Below are 25,913 nucleotides of genomic sequence, written 5' to 3'. Positions count from 1 at the left end.
CAGCTAGTCAGAACCAGTCATTTACAGTCACAATAAGTCAGCCAAGCATTCACAGACAAGACCAGTCACAGGCAGTCATAACCAACTGCAGTCAAGCATTCACAGTTGTGGTAGCAACCGGTTAGGCATCTATGGTCAGTCAGGCATTTACAGTCAATCAGGCATTCACAGTTGCAATCAGTCAGTCAGTAAACAGTAAGAGTAATGTCAGGTACTCATGCAGTCTGCCTCCCAAGCCACCAGCTGGTAGCAAGGAAGCCTACCGTATTAATACCATCCAGACATGGCTGGGAGGATACAGCTGGAGGGGGGGGGGGGGTCCAGTGTGGAGGATGGGGGAAGCGGGGAGGGCCAGGTATGGGGAAGGGGGCTCTTGGGGAGGGACTGGGAGTGATCAGCTCATGTTAGTCCTAGTCGGAAGCTCGCCCACTGCAGGAACTCATCTCATGCCACTGGCTGCCTGCCCACTGCTACCCACCCACTATGCCGCCCGTTCTGCTACTCACCTGCCCACCCACTGTCTCCTAACTGCCCTACTACCCACCCGCTCTGTGCCCGCCCTGCCACCCACCTCCTTAGTCTACCATCTGCCACCCTCCCGTTCTGCTGCCTGCGTTCCCACTATGCCTAATTTGCCAACCATCTCACTACTACCCGCTTGCACACACTGACACCTGCCTGACCATCCACTCACTTTGCTGCCCACCCTGCTACTCATCCATCCAGTCACTCTACCACCTGATTTGCTGCCCACCCATTCGCCCTCCACATATTCTTTCCTTACATGATTCTATAAAGGTGGTGTTTCTGAAAGATTTTCTTTCCCATCCTCTCACCACTCTCATCCGCCTGCCATCCATCTGGTCCCCCCCCCACGATCCGTTCAGTCTTCCCACCATCCATCCATCCTGTCCCTTCCCTCACCATCCATCCAGTCACCCCACCATCCATCTTGTTGCCCTCCCAAACACGACTAAAAAGATAGTAACATTTTATGCCCTACAGATAATAGTGTGGCCCAGAATTTAACAACTTGGGTATAGCCCAATATATGTCATTAATTAAATCAAGTGGATACTGAACAAGCACTTCATACTCCAAGGCAACTTCGTACACCGAGTAAAATTTTACAATAAAATTGACTTTGTACACTGAAAAAATTCATACTCTAGGCCACTCGTAGACCAAGGTACCACTGTATTACGGAGAGGGCATACAAAATCAACAAAACTATTTCACGATATTAAAAATATTTAGTATGGTATCGAGTGAAAATTTGTCATCATATTTGATATTCTTACCTCAAATTCAGCGTGTTTAAGCACATCGTCGGCTCTCATACGGTTGAGGATAAATTCAGCTTCATTTGCCACTCGCACAATGTGGTCCTTCATGGCATGTGATAGAAGTCTGAAGTTGAAGAAAAAGTATACAAAATAGTATTACATCAATTATATTACAGTAGCAATATGCAGGGAAATAATTACATGGGAAGAATAACAATTATAATGTAGGCCTGTTAATTTATTGTATGTATATGTATGTATGTATGTATGTATGTATGTGTAATTACCTAAGTGTAGTTACAGGATGAGAGCTACGCTCGTGGTGTCCCGTCTTCTGCTCGCTCGCTCGCTCTCTCTCTCTCTCTCTCTCTCTCTCTCTCTCTGTCTCTGCCTCTCTCTCTCTCTCTGTCTCTGCCTCTCTCTCTCTCTCTCTGTCTCTCTCTCTCTCTGTCTCTGTCTCTCTCTCTCTGTCTCTCACACACACACACACACACACACACACACACACACACACACACACACACACACACACACACACACACATATATATATAAATTATATTATATATATATATATATATATATATATATATATATATATATATATATATATATATATATATATATATATATATATATATATATATTAATTTATTTATTTTCCAGTATCCACCCATGTCTCCTTGTTCTGTTAGTAATCAGTGTAAATATTTCACCTATTTCTACTCTACTTATATGTTCCTATCATATCCCCCCTTTCTGTTTTTTTTTACTTTCCTCTGTTGCACTGAATGATCCCGATTGGTAGAATTATTTTAACTGAAGTTAATTACACAAGCATCTTAGGGAAGAGCTATTCCCAATTACAAAATGGCTATTTGACCTTTGAGAAAAAGTGGACATGGAAACTCTGATGACCTGTGACCGCTGAGGTCACTCAAATTGTTCCGCGCCGAGATCTAGTCACGGCTCGTGACGTCACTGATGGTGACTTAACTCATTCTTCTAGCAATCAGGGTACTCTTGATACTATAACCAGGAATATTATACAATTTGAATGAAGACTAATTTCTCTAAATAAGTGAATTCTGTAAAATAATTCATTATACGAAACTGAACAAAGGCGGGAATTATTTTCACCGCCAATCCCCCCAGGGAATGTGACCTTGTTGGGTCAGGTCCCTACACATGGTTTCTAGAACCTTCTGGATCATACCTACAACAGCCAGTTTGTTACATTCCAATTAAACAAAGATGCAATAGCACCAGTCAGAGGAACAGAAGCCCTAAACAAGAAAACAAAGCTATAGAGGTAACCACAGTATAGGACAGTACAGATATAGTATTCATTATTCACAATAACTGCAAACACAAATTGACTTATTTAGGATGAAGAAATGTCTGAGACCTTTGCTACATGAACCAACATTTACTGTAAAGGTGTACCAATATATCAGTACATAATATTGGTTATTTTAAAAACCTGGAGTATCAGTATCAGTTAATAAGTCATTACAGCTATTGGTATTGATCAAACTCTTGGTATATGCATATCTCTAACTTAATGCAATAAGTGATAATTAAAAAGTAATGCTTGACAACTTATGAGCATACCTCCCCTCATTAATTAGCTCTATAAAGGCAAGTCCTGCATGCTTCTGGAGAGAGTTCTGCCACTCCTGTGAGCACAGCAGCATAACAAGCTCAACCACACTCTGACTGTGCTTGAATGTCATTAGACCTGAGGAGTAAACAGAATGATTAAATAGGTTACAGACAGAAAATCACAGTAACATGATTGACAATAAGACACCCCACCCCCACTCCTGACAAGAAAGGCAGTGACGACGTTTGGTCTCTCCTGGATCATTATAAAGAAAGGTGAAGTCATTTCTACACACAACTTGATAATGGTCCAGGATAGACCAAAATATTGTCACTGCCTTTCTTTTCAGATGTGTGCATTGGGTATCTTATTAAATAGGTTATTATGGAAAAAATAATAATTGCAGTGCATTCCTACAATGTCAGAGTTAACAACAAACATGAATTAAAGTACAGTAGTTATAAAGGTATACAATTATTTGACTATTTCAACAGTATAAAGTGCATATATTAATCAATTAACAGTAAAGCATTGGTCAAGCCAAATGTATGCAAGAGCTTGGTACAGAAGTATAATATTTAACTTACAAATGTCAAAGCCAAACAAATTAATCCAGTGTAGATTAAATAGGAACATGCATAATGTATTAAAGGTGCATCTGCATACACAAAGAGCCTGTGCTTATGGTCAAAAATACCAAAAATATACAATGCCCAAAGAAAGCACTGCAGTGTGCAAAATATATAAAACAAATTTCACTTATTTTTTACTAGAAAAAAATAGAATGTTAAATGTAATGAAACTCCACTCTCTGTGCAGCCCTCCCGGAGATATCACAAGACCAACACTTGATATCAGGCTCCTGTGATATGTGCAGCCTATTGGCAACCTGGAACAAATATCAGACGCCACCAAAGAGGTGAGTGAACCATGTGGGGATCAAAAACATACCCACAACTGACAAGAATCACCTAGACGGTAAAAGATGAAATTAATCAAATCACTGCTTCATAAACAAGTAATATTAAGAATGATGAGCAAATGAGTTAATATTGGGTAAACAATCCTTGCTCAAACTCCATCCCAGCTGCCACCATGTAACAGCCCAGGTTAATAAGGGCCCCCAGTTACCCACCCTCATCACTTATGTACCTGATATGATCCTTTCACAAGTGAGATCATTGTTTCTGCTTTTTAGCTAGGAGTATTTTGGTATCCATGGGACACCGACTCTCCTGCTTGGGCCTTGCTTTGTCTGTTATAGCAGTTCATGATTGTGTTATGCCAATCATCTTGTGAGTCTATTGCCCTCTATTTTGCTCCTGCTTTTATTTGAGAGATCTCTTTAGAAGTACTGGCTAGCATTCCTTTTTCACCACTAGTGCTAACTTCCTCTGAGGTTAACTTTCTCTAAGGGTTGGTTCTTTTTGAGCCGCTTCACTTCCAGGTAGTGCCATATGGCTTGGTTGCCGAAGCAAGCACTTTTGGTGGAGACTGAGTAGTTAGCCGTGTCGTTGTATGTACGATATGCTTGTCCCTGCCTCGCGTGTTGGTTCATTGATACCTTGACTTAGTTCATCTTCCTTCATCATCTGTAAGAAGGGGTTTGTTATCTGAAAATTCTTTTGCACCCGACTTTTTTTTTTTCTCCAAAATTCTTCATTTAGGCAAGACAGCTAGTTTCAATGCTCTAGGGAAGTTTGTTTATCTTCTTCATATGTTGACTGGGATGAAATGGTTTCCCCCCACCCAAATCAGAGATGGGTTTTGCTGCATACAACTATGTAGGATATGCCTGTATGTGTTCATACTGCAGGGCTCTTAGTGTTTTCCCTTTCTGAAGTGGCTGCCAGGGAAGTTGAAGTAAGGATTGCTGACCCATTGCCAACTATTGTTTGCATGTTTTCTTAATTTCATTCTTTTATTGTAGAGTAACAGTTTCTGTTGTTTAATCTTTGACTTTCTGAACAATTATTCCTCAGTTGTGGTCAGTTTTTCATATCCACATGCATCCCTCACCTCTTTGATGGTGGCAGGTTCTGGGCTTGGTTCTTAGTAAACCACAAGAGCCTGATATAAAGGAGTGGTCCTACGATACCAGTGCCTTAAACCCTGGGGAGCTACTGAGGGAGCCACTAAAGAAATAAATATCAATCCTTAGACTTTTGTTACATTATATTATGCTTTCAATACATCTGTAAATTGAATGCAATTATTTTATGCATCAATAAATCTAAGGCCTACCAATATGTCAATCATTTTATTTCTTAACGCAAGTATTAAGTGTAATTAGATATTGAAATGCCTGGATAATGATGTTTGAGGTAGGCATTCATCTCTTAACACAATATGACTCCTCAACATGAAAAATTAGTAGGAGCCGTGAAGAGAATTGGAACCTATGCTCTGGGTACTCCCAAGCAAATGCCTTACATCAATCACTACACCATGACATGGGTAAAAGCACTGCAACCTGGGATTCAACTGAATCCTCAAGGGGTCCCAAGGCTTCCAACTGAAACTTATCCAAGGTTTCATGCACTGCCCCTCGGCACTCTAGTCGTTGTAGTCTAGGAGTTCTACCTCCAACTTTTCTCTTCAAATGCACATAGAAATGACATTAATATGATGTATCAATGAGAAAATCAGATGGAATCATGAGGAGGATTTGAACCTATGCTCTGGGTGCTCCCAGAGCATAGTGTAGTGGTCTCAGTCATTTGCTTGGGAGTACCCAGAGCATAGGTTCGAATCCTCTTCATGACTCCTACTGATTTTTCATTGAAACATTACATTAATATGATTTCTTTGTGCACTTCACAATATGTAAAAGTTGCCAGGAAGAATGTATAACAAAATGGCAATCATTAATAAAAGGTATATTCCTGAAAAAGAGATTTAATAAGCTACAAAGCCCCCACGCATCACAATATTTTGTAGCTTCCCAATGCAATGTGTACCATATCTAAAACAATATGGATTAGGCATTAAAAATCCTACACAATAGGAGAAAATGTACTAAAATTACCAAAGCTGCCACAAAACAGATGCAAAGGTGTACCAAATTTGATATTATTACACTTGAGCATTGCTGGGTTATTGACAAACACAAACACTCCCTCCAGAAAAATTAATTATACTGAACAAGGCAAAATCTGTGATAACAAGGTTTTATTAAAAATTAATATATTTTATGAGAATGAATTTAGTCTTCCTTCAAAAGTTGGTATGGAGCTGAATTAAGGTTTCCTTCAAAAGCTACTAATTTAAACCTTAATTAAACTTAGGAGTTAATTAAGCCTTTCTTCAGAAGCCAAGATGTTAGAGCATCATAATTGTTCAACCCATCTTTACTACCTAATCATGTACCACAGACCTCATAGCCTCTCAGTCTCCCATGCATGACATTACATCCCTCAAGGCTGAGGGTGCATTAGATGAGAATTATTAATTTTAGAGACGAGATACGATTCCAACTTTATTACACATTTGTTTAAATTTTCCCGAAATTTATGAAATGGAAAGAGAAAGTTAAATTAGCTGCAATACATCTGAAAGATTGCTGCTTGTATCACAGACAATGGAAAATTCAGACTGATGATCACCCTTTATTGTAGGATATGGATTTTAGGGTGTAATTTATGATCACAGTGAAGAACCTAACACTTTCAGAATGACCACTCTTCAGATTTAATTCAATTTCATTTCTATTTTATTTCTGAGCTTATACCACTAGGTCAGTCAATTAGGCTCAGTACTCAGTGGACTCCAAACAGGGTCAGAGAAACCTTCTCTATCCCCAAAGCAGCTTGGATCTTTTCAAAACTGTCCCCACATGGGAACAAAAATATTCACCAACACACAAATAACCTCCATGTAATACTTATATTTCAGACACATCTGCTTTGTTCACTGCTACTGCTAGTTCACTGCCTGACCACTACTTCTACCCACCTTCAATAGTTCTGGCAGTGTAAATAGAGGGCAGCCAGGAATCCACAATTTGTATGAGATTCATTTACAAGTGACAGTTGATTCTGGGTGACATATTATATCTCGTGTGTAGTGGACCCATGCTTTAGGAATTTAGGTGAATATTCTATGTCTTGAAGTGTATATTTTCACTGTCTTTGCATCTGTTGAGCTTTCACCGAACCGGTATGAAGAGACTTTACTGTGCTGGTTTGGTACTGCATTCAGCTACAACTTTAACATCTTAAATTGACCCCCTTACTCTTGCTGGTATGCTGAAATCTGGTCCCAAGCCTAAATGTTTGTGTACACATGAATAATGGGGTTTTAGTCGAGGTGTTATATTGCTTGTTTGCCACCTTCAAGGTGTTCTTTGCTATGACCCATGCTGATATTGAAAGCCTGTAAGGTAATGAAGAACTTCTGTAAGTTTGTCCCATATTACCTGACTCGTTATCATCAGTATGTGGCACTGGACTGTCTCTCCTCATGTTGACAAATACTTTAGTAGTGTTAAGGTCCTGGATGTCTGGTGCTCCGTGATGTGGTTTCTCTCTTTCTCTTCAGCACCTTCATCTGCCTTCCTACAGCATGGGTAAATTTCCCATAAATTTTATTTTTATTTTCTTATCTTGTTCTCTTTTCTGGTCATGACATTTTATTACCAAAGGAAGCAATCAAGTGGTTTAACTTCAGAAATAAGGCATGGAAAAAAGGTGAAAAGCTCTGTTCTGAGCAAGTCACTTGGTGGCCTCCTGTGCTCTCTTATTTGTCCTGACCTGTCTTGTGCCTTTTCTGAAGTTATAGAATTAAAATAAGGCTGGATACCTGGTTGCCCTCTGTTAACACAGCCAGGGCTGTCATTTGGTGTTGGGTGAAGGTAGTGACCACAGAGTCAACTAACAACTGATCCAGTACAGAAGGTAGCAGGAGCAGCTACACAAAACCAATGGTTTAATTAAAATTCAAGTGCTACTGGACTGTACTGTGCTGTACTGTTGGAAGGTTGAACTTACCTAATTGTACTTACCTAATTGTGCTTGCGGGGGTTGAGCTCTGGCTCTTTGGTCCCGCCTCTCAACGGTCAGTCAACTAATGTACAGGTTCCTGAGCCTACTGGGCTCTATCATATCTACACTTGAAGCTGTGTATGGAGTCAGCCTCCACCACATCACTTCCTAATGCATTCCATTTGTCTACTACTCTGACACTGAAAAAATTCTTTCTAACGTCTCTATGGCTCATTTGGGCACTCAATTTCCACCTGTGTCCCCTAGTGCGTGTGCCCCTTGTGTTAAAAAGTCTATCTTTATCTACCCTATCAATTCCTCTGAGAATCTTGCATGTGATGATCATGTCCCCTCTAACTCTTCTGTCTCCCAGTGACGTGAGGTTTAATTCCCGTAGTCTCTCCTCGTAGCTCATACCCCTCAGTTCAGGTACGAGTCTGGTGGCAAACCTTTGAACCTTTTCCATGTTGTGAATGTGTGTGTACATGCATGTACTTTCCGAAGTCATTCAGGGTTGGTGTGATATTTCTCCAGTGTCTTCATCCCCCATCTATGGACTGGTGAGAATATTTGAAAATGATCCCTGGTGCACCAGGGATGATGAAGGTTGCATAGACCCTGGCTGAAGTCCACTTTTTCATTGTTTATAAATCCAAAGGCATGCTTCAAATGTAAATCCTGTTAAGCAATGCAAAAATGTTAACATGCATTCAGTGCATCTCAAGTGCTCTACTCTAAAAGTTCAAAAAGATTTTAGTAAAAATTACTCTTTCAAAAGGTTGATTGGGGATGACTTCACCACAGTACGTCAAGGAGAGGTAGAATATCCACACCACGAAAAACAAGAAAAAAGAACCCCACAGCCTCACCTTTACCTTCCATGAGAAGTTCCTGCCCATGGGAACCCACAAGGGTCTTGGAGAGAAAGGGAGCAAAGTCCACCATTATCTCCCGTAAAAGAGGGGATACAGATCCCAATGCCATCTCTAATTTCTGTGTGAGAGATGCCTCACGAGATGGTGTTGGAATGGGTAAGTCAGAGTGAAGGAATGGCTTGATGTTGAGATCTTCCGGTCGGTGGTGCTTTACAGTGGAAGTTACTGGATCAGGTATATTGGACGGAGAAGAGAGTACAGAAATTTGACCAGAGAGTTGCTGCTGAGGGTCTGACTGTGATAACGACTGTGGTTGCGATAGCTGTGATTGTGATTGGGACTGCTGGCTAGGCATTTGTTGTGTTTGTAGTTGTGGCATCTCACCAGTCTCTGTTATACCATACACTGTAAAAAAAAAAATATATATATTAATAGATATATATGTGTATTAACATTTTTTAATTTGTTGAAAAATATATAATTGAATGAAATAAACACCATTTCTGGGGGAAGCCCCGTCGGCTCCTCGGAGCTATCCAAGCTGATATGCTAATGTCAGACTTTGGCATCAGTCATGTGTATGAAGTTCTGTGGGCCTACTGGGGACCACGAGCCAGAACCTGGCCCCCCTCACAGAGGCACGAGGAGCAATGGCCTATAGAAACCCCCCATGTGGTTGGAAGCATTCTATGTCTGCCATCGACCGGGATAGGCACCCAGAAAGGAAAGCATCCTAAAACAAACCCCTATTTAGCTGAAAATTGCTACAAAAAGCCGAACACATGGATAGAACTCCCCAAACAGAAACGAGCAAACAAGCATGACGTCACATGTCGCCGCACCACTATCTGCGCAGCTCCCCCCTTCCCGGAAGGGGGAAGGGGGAGCCCCAGACCCCCGTGCCGGCCATCCACACCCCAGTTCCGAGGCTGATGCTATAGGCAGCGGTCGTGTGCTCTGGCTCCAGTGGTTCTGTGCCTTGTGTGTGGTGACTGTCTTCTAGGTGGTGCGCGAGCCAGGAGAAATTCTTCAGTACATGGGCTGCATGCGCCTAGGGCTCCCTTCCCTAGGTACCCAGTAAGTACTGCCCTTGGAGCTTGGGGCCACCTTCCACAAGTTTCTTGGGTTCTGCCTCTGCTAGGCTGTTTACTGCTTGGTTTTCGGCCGCCCTTTGGGTGCTTGGGTGTTTTGTCTCCCTTGTTTACCTTAGGGTAAGGGGGCAGTTTGCACTGGTACGGGGTGCAAGGTACTGTGCAGCTTGTTTTCACCATTCATAGCAGCCGGCTCTGTTCCGCCTGGGTACGCTGTCCTCTTGCGGGGTTTTCTTTTTCTTTTGTTTTCCTGCCTGGTGGGAGGGCCTGCCTTGGTTGCCCCCTGAGTAAGGTTCCTGGGTACTAATTTCTCTTCAGGTGGTACCCCTTGCTAGATCCCTGTGAGTGTACACGTCCCGGGGTTCAGCTCTTAGCGAGTCGTTTGGTAGACTTGGGCGCCGGTTAGCAGTACTTTGCCTGGGCTTCCCTGAGCATCAGTTCCATCTAAGGACTCAGGAAATCCCCAAGGGGGCACACGGGTCTGATGGATGTGAGCCCTGAGTCCCACCCCCCCTCGCTTTGTGTGAGTTCGAGAGTTGCTCTGTCCCCTTGTCTCGGGTGACTCTCATTGTTTTTGCCTCCGTCACGCTGCCTGTTGGGTTGGTGACACCTTTGACCCGGAGTCCTGCAAGTTTTATGGGTTGCTGCTGACTCAGTTTACCCAGTTTAGTGATGACTTTCTTTGGGTATAGGCAGAGCAAGCGTTGCATGTTAGGTTTAGGTTGTTGCAACGCGCTAGGTTAGATGCTACGGCGGATGCCCGGAGGCTGTCCCGTTTTGCTTATGAGGACCCGGACTTGGGGGTGATGGTTGCTTCGGTCTTGGTTTCATCCACCCCCCCCCCCCTCGTCCTTTCCCTCCTGTGGTTGGGTCTGCCCCCACCCCCCTGCTTCCTGTTCTGAAATGTCTGAGAGTTTCCAAGACGGGGCAGGGTTTAGATGATCTTGAGACTCGGGCAGTCTCAGGGGATGCCCCTTCTGGAGTGACGACGGAGGCATTCAAGTCTGCCCTCCTTTTCGAAGCCTCTGGGTCTAACCAGTAGGCCCCCTTCTATCTGGCTTTTATGGTTGCACCAGCCTTTTCTTTTGAGGCCGGAGCTTTGGGAGATGACTCAGCCCTGGGTCCAGATGCAAGGGATCCCAGGGCTGACTTGGGGAACTTGGGTCCCGTTGGACCCTGTCTGGGTTTTTCAGCCTTCTGAGCGAGGCTTACTGTTACAATGAGAGTTTTCCTTTCCCCCTCTGCATATGAATTGGATTTGGTATCTGTCACTCCCCAGGTTCGGTTCTGAGTCCCTTCAGGTGCTTCGGTCCCGTCTTTCCGGAGGTTTTCGGCTTCCCGCATCCAGCCTAGTGTGGTGCATGCGGCCTTTGCAGCATACCTCCTGCGTAACCCGGATGTACGACTCTATCATGGATCTCTCTTTGTTCAGGTTTGGGTCTTCGTTTCCCTACTGGATCCGGTATGAGGTTCTGGAGTCGTCCTGGCTGGCAGACTGTCCCATTTTTGGTTTGGAGGCGTGACATTCCTTCTGTCGTTCCTGCATGCTTGAGTAGTGTGAGGCATTGACGGGGGTCCAGGTTTTCCTGGGGGGCGAGTTTGAGCACCTCAATGAGAGCTTGCTTGCCCCTGCCCTTCCTTGGGATGTAGGCATTATACAGCTCCATGTGCAGGTCCCTTCCCTTTCGACTGCGCAGGTTACTGAGGACTTGCGTGCTCGTGGCCTCTTGGCTTTGGCTTTGCGCATCTTTTCCCTTCTTGAGCTGTCTTTGGACTGGCTTGGGGAGGATGTGGGGCCGTTCCTGGGTCCGGTGCCTTGGGGTCGGTGGCTCGCTCGTCGTCTGCCTTGTTGAAGCTGTTTGCGCCGATCTTGCAGGATGCAGTGTCGCTGTTTTATGCCTCCCGGCTCGCGTGTTGGCAGGTGGTGATTACTTCCTCCCTGGAATCTGCCTGGGCCCTGGTTCTTTGGTTGTCTTCACCCTTCTACCCCTTGCTGTTTGCGGATTCTGCTGTGGCGCAGTATCTGGAAGCAGCTTCGGCTAATTGTCATCCCATGTTTGATTTGTTGGTTCCCCGGTGCCCCGGAGGGGTTGTGCCAGGGCTCGTGGTTCCACTTGTCGGGGTAGGCCACTGGTGCCAGTTTCGGGGCCGGCGCCTCCTTCGGAACCGCCTTCGTCTGGTGGGCGGGGTGTTCCTTCTGTGCGGAGCTCGAGTTCTTGTAAGGTGCACTGGCCCTTTCACGGTTTGTTCCATTGATGGGGCGATGGGAGAGGCTTGCTCTGTTCGCTCATGCCTGCTGTCACAATTTGTGTTTTTTTGGGGTCGTCTCCGACGATCTGCGATGGCGTTGGGTGGCTTCCCCTCCTTCGGGAGACTCGGGGCTGATGGGGCAGGCCTCTTCCCCTGTGCTCTGTCAGGTCATCTTGGAGTGGGTTCACTTGGGCGTGATTGAAACGACGACGTCCCTCAGGTGGGTCTCCCGCCTGTTTCCAGTCCCGAAACAGGACTGTGTGGACCAGAGGTTAATTCTGGACTTGTCCCATCTGAACCCCTGGGTTCATTGCCCCTTCTTTTGGATGCTTATGCTATCCCAGGTCCAGCTTCTGTTGGAGCTGGGCACTTGGATGGTGTCCCTGGACCTCCGGAATGCGTATTGGCAAGTCCCAATTCATCTGGGGTTTAGGGACTGGCTCAGTTTTGTTGTGGGGCATCAGAGTTACCCCTTTCATTGTCTCCCGTTCAAGTTGAACCTGGCACCTCGCGTTTTCACACGCCTTACACAGGTCGTGGTGGCTCGTCTGCATTTTTTAGGTGTTCGGGTGTTGGCCTACCTCGACGAATGGCTGGTCCGGGCTCCCAGCTGGTCCACATGTCTGCTAGCCAGGAGTTTGTTTTTTCCCAGCTTGCCAAGTTTGGGTTCTTGGTGAACTGGAGGAAGTCCCATCTGGTCCCCTCCCAGGTTCGGACTTGGCAGGGTCTTGTTTGGAACTCTTGGACCGCTTCCTTGTCTCTCCCTCCGGAGTCTCTCCTTTGCCTGCGATCCCGCCATTGCCGTTTTCTGGGGGGCTCCCGGGTCACCTGGTGGTTGCTCGAGAGTCTGTGCGTTAGCCTGAACTTTGCGATGTTAATACAGTATACCCGCCGTGTCGGGTTTGGCTACATCACCTGTTCTGGTTCCTTCGGGGATGTCCCTTCTGTCTCTCCCGATTGCTGGGTTCGACCCCCATTACGCCTAGCATCGGTTGCTGCGTTGTCGGCATTCTCTTTGGGTTTTTCGGGGTTCAGTGACATGGCGCCTACCCGAGCCCTCGCTCGATATGTTCATGGACGCTTCATCTCTTGGCTGGGGCTTTGTGACTAATGCTCACCAGGCTAGCCAGGGTCATTGGGGTCCGTCCTACCGTTGGGTCCACAGCATGGTACAGGAGTTTGCGGCGGTTTGGTTTCTGCTTCACAGGGTTCGGATCGCCCCGCGGATCGACGATACGCCTCCATTCGGACTGCTCCCCGGTGGTTCATTGCCTGAACCGAGGGGGTTCGATGCAGTCCCTGGCTCTTTGGGGCTGGTCACTTCAGGTGACTCATCTGCTGAGTTCTCGGGGTTTGGCTCTCCTGGCAGTTCACGATCGGGGGTGTCCATCATTTTGGAGGACAGCCTGTCTCGGTTCGTTCCCCTGTCCACGGAATGGATGGTCGATGCCAACTCATTCAGTTGGCTGTGCCAGACATTCGGGCACCTCCCGGTATATGTGGCACCCTTCCCCGACTGTGAGGCCGTCAGGATCGATGCCTTTCGGCAGGACTGGTCAAGGTAGGGGTTCCTGAACCTCTTTCCCCCGGTTCATCTGTTGCTCCAGGTCCTGACTCGCTTGGAGACTTGCCAGGGGAGAGTAGTCCTTTTGGCCCCATGGTGGCGGGTCAAGCCTTGGTTTCAGGCGCTGCTTGCATGGTGTCCGGACCTGGAGGTTTTCCCATGGCTCTGCCTCTTTCAGCAGATCAGACCGGTGCATCATATAGCTGGTTCGGTCTTCTCCCCGAGTCTACGTGTATGTTATTTTTTACTCGAGTTTATCATCATCTCTATGGTGATCAGTTGGCTTCGTTATTGGTGTCCCACCTGCAGGCTTCGTCTAGGAGGCAGTATGAAGTCTCTTGGCGGTCCTTTCCATTCTTTCTTCAGCTTCGTAGGTATAGTTTGCTGTTGGTTAGGGGTTGTTGTGTCCTTTCTTTTTTGGTTGTTCCAGGACCGTCGTCTCATGGCGAATACTGTCGTCTCCTATCGTGCAGCGCCATTTCGCAAGCTGTCTCGTGCGTTGTTTCACCTCCGGCCTGCTCATGTGCCACTTGAGCAGTCCTGGTCGCCTGACAGAGTGCTCTCTTATATCTCTTCTCCTCAGTTTGTTGTGGCCCCCTTCGGTTCAGGACTGTTTCTCTAAAGCTCTTTTCTTGTTGGCATTGGCCTCTGGGGGTCGGGTCGGGGAGCTTCATACTCTCCTCCGGCAAAGGGTTTCTGCTCGTTTGGTCCTGGAGGTAGGTTTGTTCCTTTGCAGCCGTCTCCTTCTTTTCTGGCGAAGAATGAGACTGCTGTTTTCAGGAGGGGTCCTTAGGTTGTTGATGCTTGGTTCATCAGGCCGGGGGGGCATCATGTGTTTTTTCCGGTTGCGGCTCTTTGCCGTTATTTGCGCACCACAAACTCTGTAGCCGGGGATGCATTTTGGGTTGATCCGGTCTCCCTTCTTCCCTGTTTCAGGGTTCGGGTCTCCCAGGTCGTCTGCAGGATTTTCAGACGTTGAACAAGGTCCTGGCTGCATGTTACATGGTAAACGTTCCTGGGCCTAGTCAGACTTGTGTCGCTTTGGGTTGGCGGTTGCAGTCAGTTGTCTTGACTTCGAGTTGAGGAGTGAGCGACTACCGCCTCCTGGGTAAGTCTCTATGGTTTTCATCTGTGGGTAGGTAGCTCCGGGGAAGCCGACGGGGCTTCCCCCCCAGAAAACCGGCATTGAATGTAATGAAACGCCTATTTTCTGGGTGAGTCCCAAAGGTTCCCCGGCAACCTCCCCAACCTGGTCGGCGTTTTTTTGTGCGTTTTTTATGTCAAGCCTCAGAACTGGGGTGTGGATGGCCGGCACAGGGGTCTGGGGCTCCCCCTTCCCATTCCCAGGGAGGGGGGAACAGCACAGACAGCGGCGCGGCGACATGTGATGTCATGCTCGTTTGCTCATTTCTGTTTGGGGAGTTCTATCCACTTGTTCAGCTTTTTGTAGCAATTTCACCAGAATAAGGGTTTGTTTTGGGACGCTTACCTTTCTGGGTGCCTAACCCGGTCAACGGCAGACATAAAATGCTTCCAACCACACGGAGGTTTATATAGGCCATTACTCCTCGTGGCTCTGTGAGGGGGCCAGGTTCTGGCTCGTGGTCCTCAGTAGGCCCACAGAATTCCATACACATGACTGATGCCAAAATCTGACATTAGCATATCAGCCTGGATAGCTCCGGGGAGCCTCCGGGACTCACCCAGAAAATGGCGTTTCATTACAGTCAACGCTTGTTTTTTTGGGGGGCCCTCAGTAGTTTCCCAAAGCTTATATTCTGGTATAGCCAAGCTTTAAGAATTGCACCAAGTCCCACTTCAACCAGTCCAGGTGGGGTTGAACACCCGGATATGAACAGCACAGAGAGCCACACCCCGATAATCAAGCAGACGAGTCACTCGAAACGACCAGCCCCAAAGAGCTAAGAGAACAAAGAGAATGGAAGAGAACCCCCATGGTTTAGACAATGAACCATGGGAGAGCAGTCCAAATTGAGCCGGATCGTAGAACCCTGAGCGACCCGAACCCTCTAAAGTGACAGCCAAACTACCGCGAACTCCCACACCATGCTGTGAGCCCGACAGAGCCCACCGCCCCCGGCTGGCCTGATGAGCACTAGACACAAAACCCCAGCCAAGAGATGAGGCATCTTTGAACACATTGAGCGAGAGCTCAGGTAATCGCCAAGGCACTGAACCACGAAAAATCTGAAGAGGAAGACAGTGATGCAGCAACTGACACAATGACCAAACCCAGTGATCGCAAGAGAGGTGGAAGGGATGCCCTTGAAGGAACCAGAAGACACACCAAAGCTAGATCTGACCTAGTGGCGAAGTTCAAAATCCCGCACTGCTGCTCGAGGAACCGCCGAGTGACCCAGGAACCCCCCCCCCCCCAGACACAGCTGAAGGCAGGACTACAGTCGCAGCAATGCCGCCAGAGGGAAAGACATGGAAACGGTCCTAGAGTCCCACATGTCAGCCAGGTCCGAACCTGGGACGGAACCAGATGGGACTTCCTCTAGTTCACCAGGAATCCGAACTCGGCGAGCTGGGAAACAACCACACCCCTGACGAGCAGACAAGCAAACCAACTAGGAGCCCACACCAACCAGCTGTCGAGGTAGGCCAGAACCCGAACTCCTAGTAGATGCAAAGGGGTCATTACGACCCGGATAAGATGCGTGAATATGAGAGGTGCCAGATTCAAGCCAAATGGAAGGCAATGAAAGCGGTAAGCCTACCACCCCACAATGAAACCTAGCCAATCCCAGAACCCCTGGATGCAGCGGGACATGCCAATACATGTCCCTGAGGTCCAGAGACACCATCCAAGAACCCGGCTCCTTGACCTGGAACAGAGTGGGCATCTGAAAGGAAGGGCAAGGAATCCAGGGGTTTAGACGAGAAAAGTCCAGAATGAACTGCAAATCAGCACTGTCCCATTTCGGCATTGGAAACAAGCGATAAACCCACCTGAGGAATAGGGGTCGGTTCGACCACACCCAAGCATACCCACTCCAAGATGACAGACAGAGCAAAGGGGAAGCAGCCTGCCCCGAACCCCCCTAAGGAGGAGGAGCCAAAAAACACCACCTCAGGATGGAGGACACGATCCAAGATGACCACAAATTGTGGGGCCAGGCATGAGCAAACATCTTCGAGCCTTCCCCTGATCGCCAACCCACAAAAGGACTAACGCCCCTTACGAGAAGCCGATCGATGAGCAGAGCGAGCTTTGTGCCGACCAGACGACGCCGGCTCCGAAGGAAGCGCCAGCTCAGAACTGACACCAAGGGCCTGCCCTGACTGGAAGAGTCCCGAGCACTCTCACAGCCCTGCTGAGATGCCCGAGAACAGCCACCCCAGAGAAGCAACAAATCCGATATAGAACGACAACTAGATGAAGCCGCCTGCAGAAACCGAATGACAGTAGTCTTCGCAAACAGCAATGGACAAAAAGGGGACAAAAACCTAAGAGCCAGGGCCCTAAGCGGAGTCCAAGGAGAGAGTGAGCATGGTTGGGAGACATGCAAGGCAAGAGGCAAAGAACAGAGACACCGCCTCCCTGTGAATTGGCGCAAACAGCTTCAACAGCACGGCCGACACCCTAGCCGCTGATGCCAGTGCCTCAGATGAAGGCCCGGCGCTCAACGCCTCCACATCCTCCCCAAGCCACTCTGAGGACACCTTGAGAAGGAAAAAAGACGTGCAAGACCGAGGCCAAATGCCCGTGAGTGTGCAAGTCCTCAGCCACTAAGGACGCCGAAAGGGTGGAAGGTAATATATATATATATATATATATATATATATAAAAAATTAGAGAAAATATATTAATTCAGGAAAACTTGGCTTAGTAGGCAAATTGGGCCTTGCATAGTAGGCTGAGAAGTGCGTTCTGGCTACTAGGTACGGCATTTTATATATATATATATATATATATATATATATATATATATATATATATATATATATATATATATATATATATATATATATATATATATATATATATGTATATATATGTATATGTATATATATGTATATATATATATATATATATATGTCGTACCTAATAGCCAGAACGCACTTCTCAGCCTACTATTCAAGGCCCGATTTGCCTAATAAGCCAAGTTTTCATGAATTAATGTTTTTTCGTCTACCTAACCTACCTAACCTAACCTAACCTAGCTTTTTTTGGCTACCTAACCTAACCTAACCTATAAATATAGGTTAGGTTAGGTTAGGTAGGGTTGGTTAGGTTCGGTCATATATCTACGTTAATTTTAACTCCAATAAAAAAAAATTGACCTCATACATAGAGAAAAGGGTTGCTTTATCATTTCATAAGAAAAAAATTATAGTAAATATATTAATTCAGGAAAACTTGGCTTATTAGGCAAATCAGGCCTTGAATAGTAGGCTGAGAAGTGAGTTCTGGCTACTAGGTACGACATATATATATATATATATATATATATATATATATATATATATATATATATATATATATATACATATATATACATATATATACATATATATATATATATATATATATATATATATATATATATATATATATATATATATATATATATGTCGTACCTAGTAGCCAGAACTCACTTCTCAGCCTACTATGCGAGGCCCGATTTGCCTAATAAGCCAAGTTTTACTGAATTAATATATTGTCTCTAATTTTTTTCTTATGAAATGATAAAGCTACCCATTTCATTATGAATGAGGTCAATTTATTTTTATTAGAGCTAAAATTAACGTAGATATATGACCGAACCTAACCAACCCTACCTAACCTAACCTAACTTATCTTTATAGGTTAGGTTAGGTTAGGTAGCCGAAAACGTTAGGTTAGGTTAGGTTAGGTAGGTTAGGTTGTCGAAAAAACATTAATTCATGAAAACTAGGCTTATTAGGCAAATCAGGCCTTGCATAGTAGGCTCAGAAGTGAGTTCTGGCTACTAGGTACGACATATATATATATATATATATATATAAAATGCCGTACCTAGTAGCCAGAACGCACTTCTCAGCCTACTATGCAAGGCCCAATTTGCCTACTAAGCCAAGTTTTCCTGAATTAATATATTTTCTCTAATTTTTTTCTTATGAAATGATAAAGCTACCCATTTCTTTATGTAAGAGGTCAATTTTTTTTTATTAGAGTTAAAATTAACGTAGATATATGACCGAACCTAACCAACCCTACCTAACCTATCTTTATAGGTTAGGTTAGGTTAGGTAGCCGAAAAAGTTAGGTTAGGTTAGGTTAGGTAGTCGAAAAACAATTAATTCATGAAAACTTGGCTTATTAGGCAAATCGGGCCTTGCATAGTAGGCCGAGAAGTGCGTTATATATAATATGTCGTACTACTAGGTACGACATATTATATATATATATTTTTTTGTTTTGTTTTTTTGTATATATACAGTAGCTTATACAGGACCACGGAAATGTTGACGTACTAGACTTTTGAGACTTTGAATCCATTTCATCAGGTGTTCCATCATTGAGGTTGACATCTGTCCATGCATCATCAGTTGGTTGAGAGTTCTGTTCCTCATTGAGGCTGACAGCTCCTGAGCCAACATCACTCCCTGCCTCACCTACATCAGAACCCTGCCAAAAAACAAATGCTTTTGATAATTTGTTTATTTTATATATATATATATATATATATATATATATATATATATATATATATATATATATATATATATATATATATATATATATATATATATATATATATATATATATATATATTATATATTATATATATATTTACATATATTTATATATAAATTGGCTTGCTTCAGCAATGGGCATAAAGAATTAAGAGAGCAGAAAATATATACGCTTATTCCAAGTTATCCCCCTTTTTCATAATTTTATTGATCATAATTTATTAATAATGTTCATAGCACAGACTTAAAATACAAAATACAGTATCTGATTACTACAAATACACACTCACAAACATGACTAAACTATGACTAATATATGCAAAGAATCAAATAAATCATCATATTTATTGAATACAAAAATCTGTAAAAGAAAACCCTATTTTGGTCTTCAATACTTTCAAAATTTGAATTAAATTCTAAATAAAACATCCCGCATGCTTTACCTGCCAAATACCATCACCAATTAGGAATGCCTCAAAAACAATTAATAAAGAATACAGTACTTGAAAACATTTAGTGATGCAAATTCAAATCTTCCAAGCAAAATAAAATCCCATGACAAAAGCTCTAGTGCAACAGCAATTTTCAAACTTTCTATGAATTCAGAATAATATAACAGCAGGTGCAGATGAAAGTTGAAAATGGTGATAAAATAAGTAGTACAGCATAATCTCACACAATTTTGAAAACTTTAGCTTAAAAATGGAGTTTAGTGAAACTGGAATGCTGATTTCTGAGCTGGTCACTCAGTCATTCCCTTAGGCAATATGGTCTCCCATCTCTTGGTTATCTTGAGATGATTTCGGGGCTTAGCGTCCCTGCGGTCCGGTCCTTGACCAGGCCTCCTTTTTGTTACACATTCCCAGTTAGACAACAGCCCGTAGCAGCTGTCTAACTCCCAGGTACCTATTTACTGCTAGGTGAACAGGGCCATCAGGGTGAAAGAAACTCTACCCATTTGTTTCTGCCTCTGCCGGGGATCAAACCGGAAACCTTAGGACTATGAATATTGAGCGCTGTCCACTCAGCCATCTGGCCCACATTAGGCAGTATGGTCTTCCATTAGGCAGTATGGTCTCCCATTAGGTAGTATGGTCTCCCATTAGGCAGTATGGTCCCCCATTAGACAGTATGGTCTCCCATTAGGTAATATGGTCTTCCATTAGGCAGTATGGTCTCCCATTAGGCAGTATGGTCTCCCATTAGGCAGTATGGTCTCCCATTAGGCAGTACGGTCTCCCATTAGGCAGTATGGTCTCCCATTATGCAGTATGGTCTTCCATTAGGCAGTATGGTCTCCCATTAGGCACTATGGTTTTCCATTAGGCAGTATGGTCTCTCATTAGGCAGTACGGTCTCCCATTAGGCAGTACGGTCTCCCATTAGGAAGTACGGTCTCCCATTAGGCAGTATGGTCTTCCATTAGGCAATACAGTTTTCCATTAAGCAATTTGGTCAACTGTCAGGGACAAGAAGCATGTAAGGCTTATACAAGTTTGCCTAGGCCTGACCTTCTCCAGGATGCAATCCAAAACAGTTCCCTAACTCCCAAGTACCTGTTTACTGCTAGGTAAACAGAGCTATTGGGTAAAAGGAAACATGGTTAAATCCTGCCAGAACTAAGAACCTGGGGCCATTTGGTTATGAACTGTGCTGACCACTGCACTACAGGACATTGCAAACTCCAGCCTAGACCAGTATGACTTTACTTATCCTGATGAAGCAGAGAACTTTTTTTAAATGCTTCTGCCAGGCCATACATAAAAGGAGTAAAGGAATCACTGGAGAACTTGAAATTCAGCCCTTAATGACAGTCAAAAGATGCCTTCTCTGCACTCAAATACCTCACTAGGCATATGTGAAATCAAATAGATTACCAAATATTTTCCTGCTACTCCGAACATCCAATAAACTAGTTGCCCATCTGACTGCCACCACGAACAATCAGCAGGTGGCAGCACTGGTAGTGTAAAGAGTCAGTCAGCCTCTTGCCTCACTTTCATACAACTTGCCACTCACTCTAAAAAGAAATGGAGCAGCGAAGGCAGAACAAAAAGGAGGCTGGCATGGCAGCAACTGGAAACAAATATTTCCCCTATACTCAATGCCTTACTTTTTTAGCATAAACCACTTAAGTCATCCTTTAGGCAAGATTCCACAGTCACACTTAGAGGAGGAAATTAATGCAGTAAAAGACAATCAACAGGTTACTTGTACCAAAGAAGGGACTAGAGGATCTCAGAAGTAACAAAGAGAACTGAATCCTGAAAAAGCAGACATCTAAGGCCCAAACCCCATTGACAGACTAGAACATTAGAAACATGCAAACCACCACACTCAACAAAAATGTATAGTGGAGAGAAGGAAATTTTACAAATGTGCAGATTGTCCTTCAAATCCCCTTGGCCAATCTATGCATGTTATCACAGAAAAAGGCCATGAGGATGGATAACTTATGAAGATCATGGGCAGGGGGGTACATACCCAGCTGGCCGAGCTTGGTCAACCTACATATAAGCCGAAGCTTATGATCCGTGGGTTCAGAAAGAGCACTACAGACAGCAAATACAGAGGCTTTATTTGCTTTAAATCTCAACCCAAGATATTGGGAGAGAGCAACCACAAGGCACAGTACATTCTGAACAGATAGCCACAAATAAGGCCAACAAAAAAGTAAGGTCCCACTGGAAAGAAGTATCATTCTTTGCCACGAAGAAGAGATTAGTTTAGAAACAAACATAGGTGTCACCACAGCTAAAGTCACCCTAAATGATGCAGCAAAGCTCACCAGCCCAACTGCTAGTAGACACAAACAGGAATGTACCAGTAAGCATCCTGTAGCTCCAGAGAAATGAGCCAAAATCAACACAAAGCTACCTGTTGAACCTGGATGTTGAGCTGCATAGCAGCCATGCCCTAAGATGAAATATAGAAAGACCCACTTCAAAAAATCTTACCAAGTACAGTACAAGGAAAATTCTCTTTCGCTGAAGCCAGCACTGGAGACCTTCAAAACTGTCTCCACTTCCATACATAAAGATGTGAATTGCCTGCCATCAAGAGGAAACAAGAACCCAATACTACAACTAGGAAGAGTAAGGAAAACTAAATTCCAAGTCAGATCCAGCACTAAGCTATGGTTCTTGTCCCACAACAGGAACATTAACAAGTCCCTCCATGCCTGGAAGTCATGGAAACCAATGAAGGAATCTGTGAAGAGTCAGAATGTTAAGAGCCTTTCATAGGCACAATGAAATGATTACAATGCAGTTACGTGGAGGAATCACACTCAAACCGAGACAGGTAAAGCAGCTACCCAACTCGGAGATGATTACCACTACGCTTGTAAAAGGAAAAGAAAGGCTTCATCCTATGTTGTCAATGCCTCTAACCAAACCATATCCCCTACCAAAGAAGAGCTTGGGCTGGCCAAGAAGCTCGGCTCAGAAGCAACATTCCAACCCAGACCAGTGCCCAGCAGCAAGGGCTCCTCAAACGAAACCACCAACAACCCGTTAAGATAGGCACAAATTTCCATGCAGTAGGGAAAAGGAAACATTAAGTTACCAATAGCTCTGCAAGAGGCTCCTGCATAATGTTCACTTCCTCCTAGGAGGCAGGAAATGAGCCTATATCCTCAAGCTCATCAGACACAAGCACCTGTAAGGCCAATGAATGGAGCTATTTAAGCACTAGTCAGAGGCGGTGATCAGAAAGCCAAATAATGCATAGCTGGTACATATCTGGATGTCACAATGCTCAAACTCACAATTTAGCTAGAATGGGAATTCCAAAATCTTATGAAAGAAAAGGAGGAGGACAAACTCCCTTCAAGCAGAAAACTGTGATAATATATCCCTTGTGATTCTTCAGAGCACGAATCTATAGCTTAAAGACGCATCATATGACACTCGATTGCTTGGGGGCTCGAATAAGCTTGTGGACCAAACCTGACACACAGGACACTCATGTGTGTGAAAACGAACCTGCACCCAACTAAGGAGAGAGGAACTCAACAAATGTCAGCTGAACACATTGTTGACTAGAACCAGAAACCTACCTGGTATGAAAACATTTTCATACCAGTTAGGTAAAGTCAAAGGAGACACAGTAGCCATGAATATATACATACACACAAAAGGAAGTTAACAGAGAATAGGCTCCCTGCCCAGGAGACAATATTGAGAATGAATCAACTGTTACTGAACTAAAATAAGTCGCTCATCGACTGAGCTAAATAGACTGAGACTGTTCACACTACCGATGTTATCTTATGACAAGTGGTGGCCAGACAGACAAATAGTTTATTGGTGTTAAGAGTAAAACAGTAATACTTTGGTAGCATATTTGATTTCAAGTACCGCCTAGAGAAGGTTTATGAGAGTTGAGGAATGAACGTTCTAATGGTTATTCAGAACATGATTGAGACATTTCCAGTGGCTTGGAGGATGAATTTAGTAAAGATCCCCACTATGTCTGGAGATGAAAGGTCCCACTGATCCAGGCTGTAGCTTGCAATTACCATTGTTGGGGACAGGAAGCTGGAACTTAGGCTCATCAAGGTTTCATTAGGCCAACTATTGATGTTTCCCACGATGCAACCCACAATAACTGCCTTAACTCCTAGGTACGTATTTTACTGCTTGGATAAACAAAGGCATCAAGTGAAGGAAACGTGCCCAACCATTTCTGTCCTGCCTGGGAATTGAATCCAGGTCCCTTGGTTGTGAGCCAAGGAGGAGTCAGATGCAGTATTCCCTAAAGGAGTGACTGGGTGACCAATTCTCAGAGGTAACAATAAAAGTATAATTTACTTAAGCAGTAGTCTCATTAATTTATCTTCCACATACTGTGCATAGTTTAACAAAACATTATTCCTAAACATATATAAATATGAATGCTATGCAATGGATTATTAACCTGCACTATTAAGTTCATTTATAGACTGTATCCTGAAGTTCTTTTTTAATTGATAGCTTTGTTTTCACAATGTCTGCAGCATAGTTATAAGAAATTCAAAACATTACATGAATTATATATGTTAAAATTTGACTTAAGATGCAGTTAATGTATCCATGTGACCATTTTCCAATTAAAACACATGTAACTTAAAAAAAAAAAAACTGTGCAAACAGAAAGAAAGTAAAACACATCTTCATCAAAGCCAAATCAGGAGCACGCTATCAAACATGAAGATACTCTACCAAATGTTACCTTAGGGTTTATCATGTTGTTGCGAGCTACTGGCTTAGAAACCTTAGCTCCATAGGCATTACAACCATACTTAGGGACAGGGCCAGTTCCTAGAGTGTGGTTAGACTGGGGAGAGACCAGGTAGGTCAGGTTAGTAGTTTTGGTTAATGGTATAAGCAAATAACTCAAGGTTGTATGCTGGGAACTAGTATGTTTGCACAAAGAGAAACAGGTCAATTATAATATCCAGCCCACACACATATATGAAAAGGAAAAAGTGATGATGTTTCGGTCTATCCCGGGCTCTTATCAAGTCGTCCAGGATGTGTCGAGCTCTTTTTTTGCCAATTCAATAAGGGTCTAGGATGACAAGAACATCATCACTTCCCTTCTTTCCAGGGATGGGTTGGGTATTAATTTTCAGCCACATTATTTTGACTTATTCTTTGGAGGTTATTTATACAATGTCACATCATTAACGGTTTTCTATTGGATGCTGTCTATGTTGTGCAGTTTCTCTTGAAATTATTTTCGTTGATACCAAGTTTCTCTCAGTGTTAGTCACAATTCTTTACTACTGTTCTACTAGCATTCACAAATAATCAGCATCGAGAAGCATTATGTTGTTAGTTTGATGACATTAAATTCAAGAACATATTTTATAAGCACTATTTTCAAAAGTACAAAAGACAAGCTAAATGTTAAGAACTCTGAAAAGAAATTAGTTACTTTAAGAATTAATAAAAAAAATTTAATTAACAAGTTTTCATCATTATTCTTTACCTAAACATTTTAATAATAATAATAGTGCCTACACTTTGGGTACGACATACCTAATAGCTTTTCAGTCCTCATAAATCAGATTTTTTTGTATTAATTATTAATCTTTATTTACTGGTCATCACATACCTCCTAGTTTTGCTGTTCAAAATATTCTGTAATGTATTTCCAACCCTAATAGTTTTCCCACTTTCCATATACTGTACTCAAATCTGGTACAAGACGATAGGTAATAAAATCTGTTCAAACTAGATACAATACACCAAACCAATCATGATACTCTTTCTAAGCAAGATTATAGCAGAATACTATCAGCCTCATTTAACCACTGCACTGCGCAATGCACCTTGAGGCTCTCGATGGGTGATGCGCAGCGCGCCTCAAAGCTCTCATAGGTATAGTGTACGATTCAAAAGTCGCACGTGGTGACGCGAGTACGAAATGTATGCCTGAGGCCTCCAGTGATCGTTCACCATTTTGAAAAAAACCCAGCATGCCCCAGGGCCGTGGGAACCCTCAGTTTCAAGGAGGCAACCATGTCTGACGTATCGTCTATCAGCTCCCGGTCCACGGTCAGCTGC

The 25,913-nt window shown here is 43.9% G+C and overlaps 1 protein-coding gene across 1 annotated transcript in view; it reads right to left on the bottom strand.

Annotated features, from left to right (window-relative positions):
- Nucleotides 1-25,913, bottom strand: part of rg (A kinase anchor protein rugose) — a 246,574-nt gene that overhangs the window by 37,437 nt on the left and 183,224 nt on the right. Inside the window, exons 24-28 of the mRNA XM_069339474.1 lie at nucleotides 24,574-24,678; nucleotides 19,138-19,291; nucleotides 8,743-9,153; nucleotides 2,900-3,026; nucleotides 1,302-1,410 (exon numbers count right to left, since the gene is read on the bottom strand). Coding sequence (XP_069195575.1) covers nucleotides 1,302-1,410; nucleotides 2,900-3,026; nucleotides 8,743-9,153; nucleotides 19,138-19,291; nucleotides 24,574-24,678 — 906 coding nt within the window. The remainder of the gene's footprint in view (nucleotides 1-1,301; nucleotides 1,411-2,899; nucleotides 3,027-8,742; nucleotides 9,154-19,137; nucleotides 19,292-24,573; nucleotides 24,679-25,913) is intronic.

This window comes from Procambarus clarkii, chromosome 41 (genome assembly GCF_040958095.1).
Source record: "Procambarus clarkii isolate CNS0578487 chromosome 41, FALCON_Pclarkii_2.0, whole genome shotgun sequence".
In the NCBI taxonomy this organism is placed as follows: domain Eukaryota; kingdom Metazoa; phylum Arthropoda; class Malacostraca; order Decapoda; family Cambaridae; genus Procambarus; species Procambarus clarkii.
This window is presented reverse-complemented; position numbering and strand designations above follow the sequence as displayed.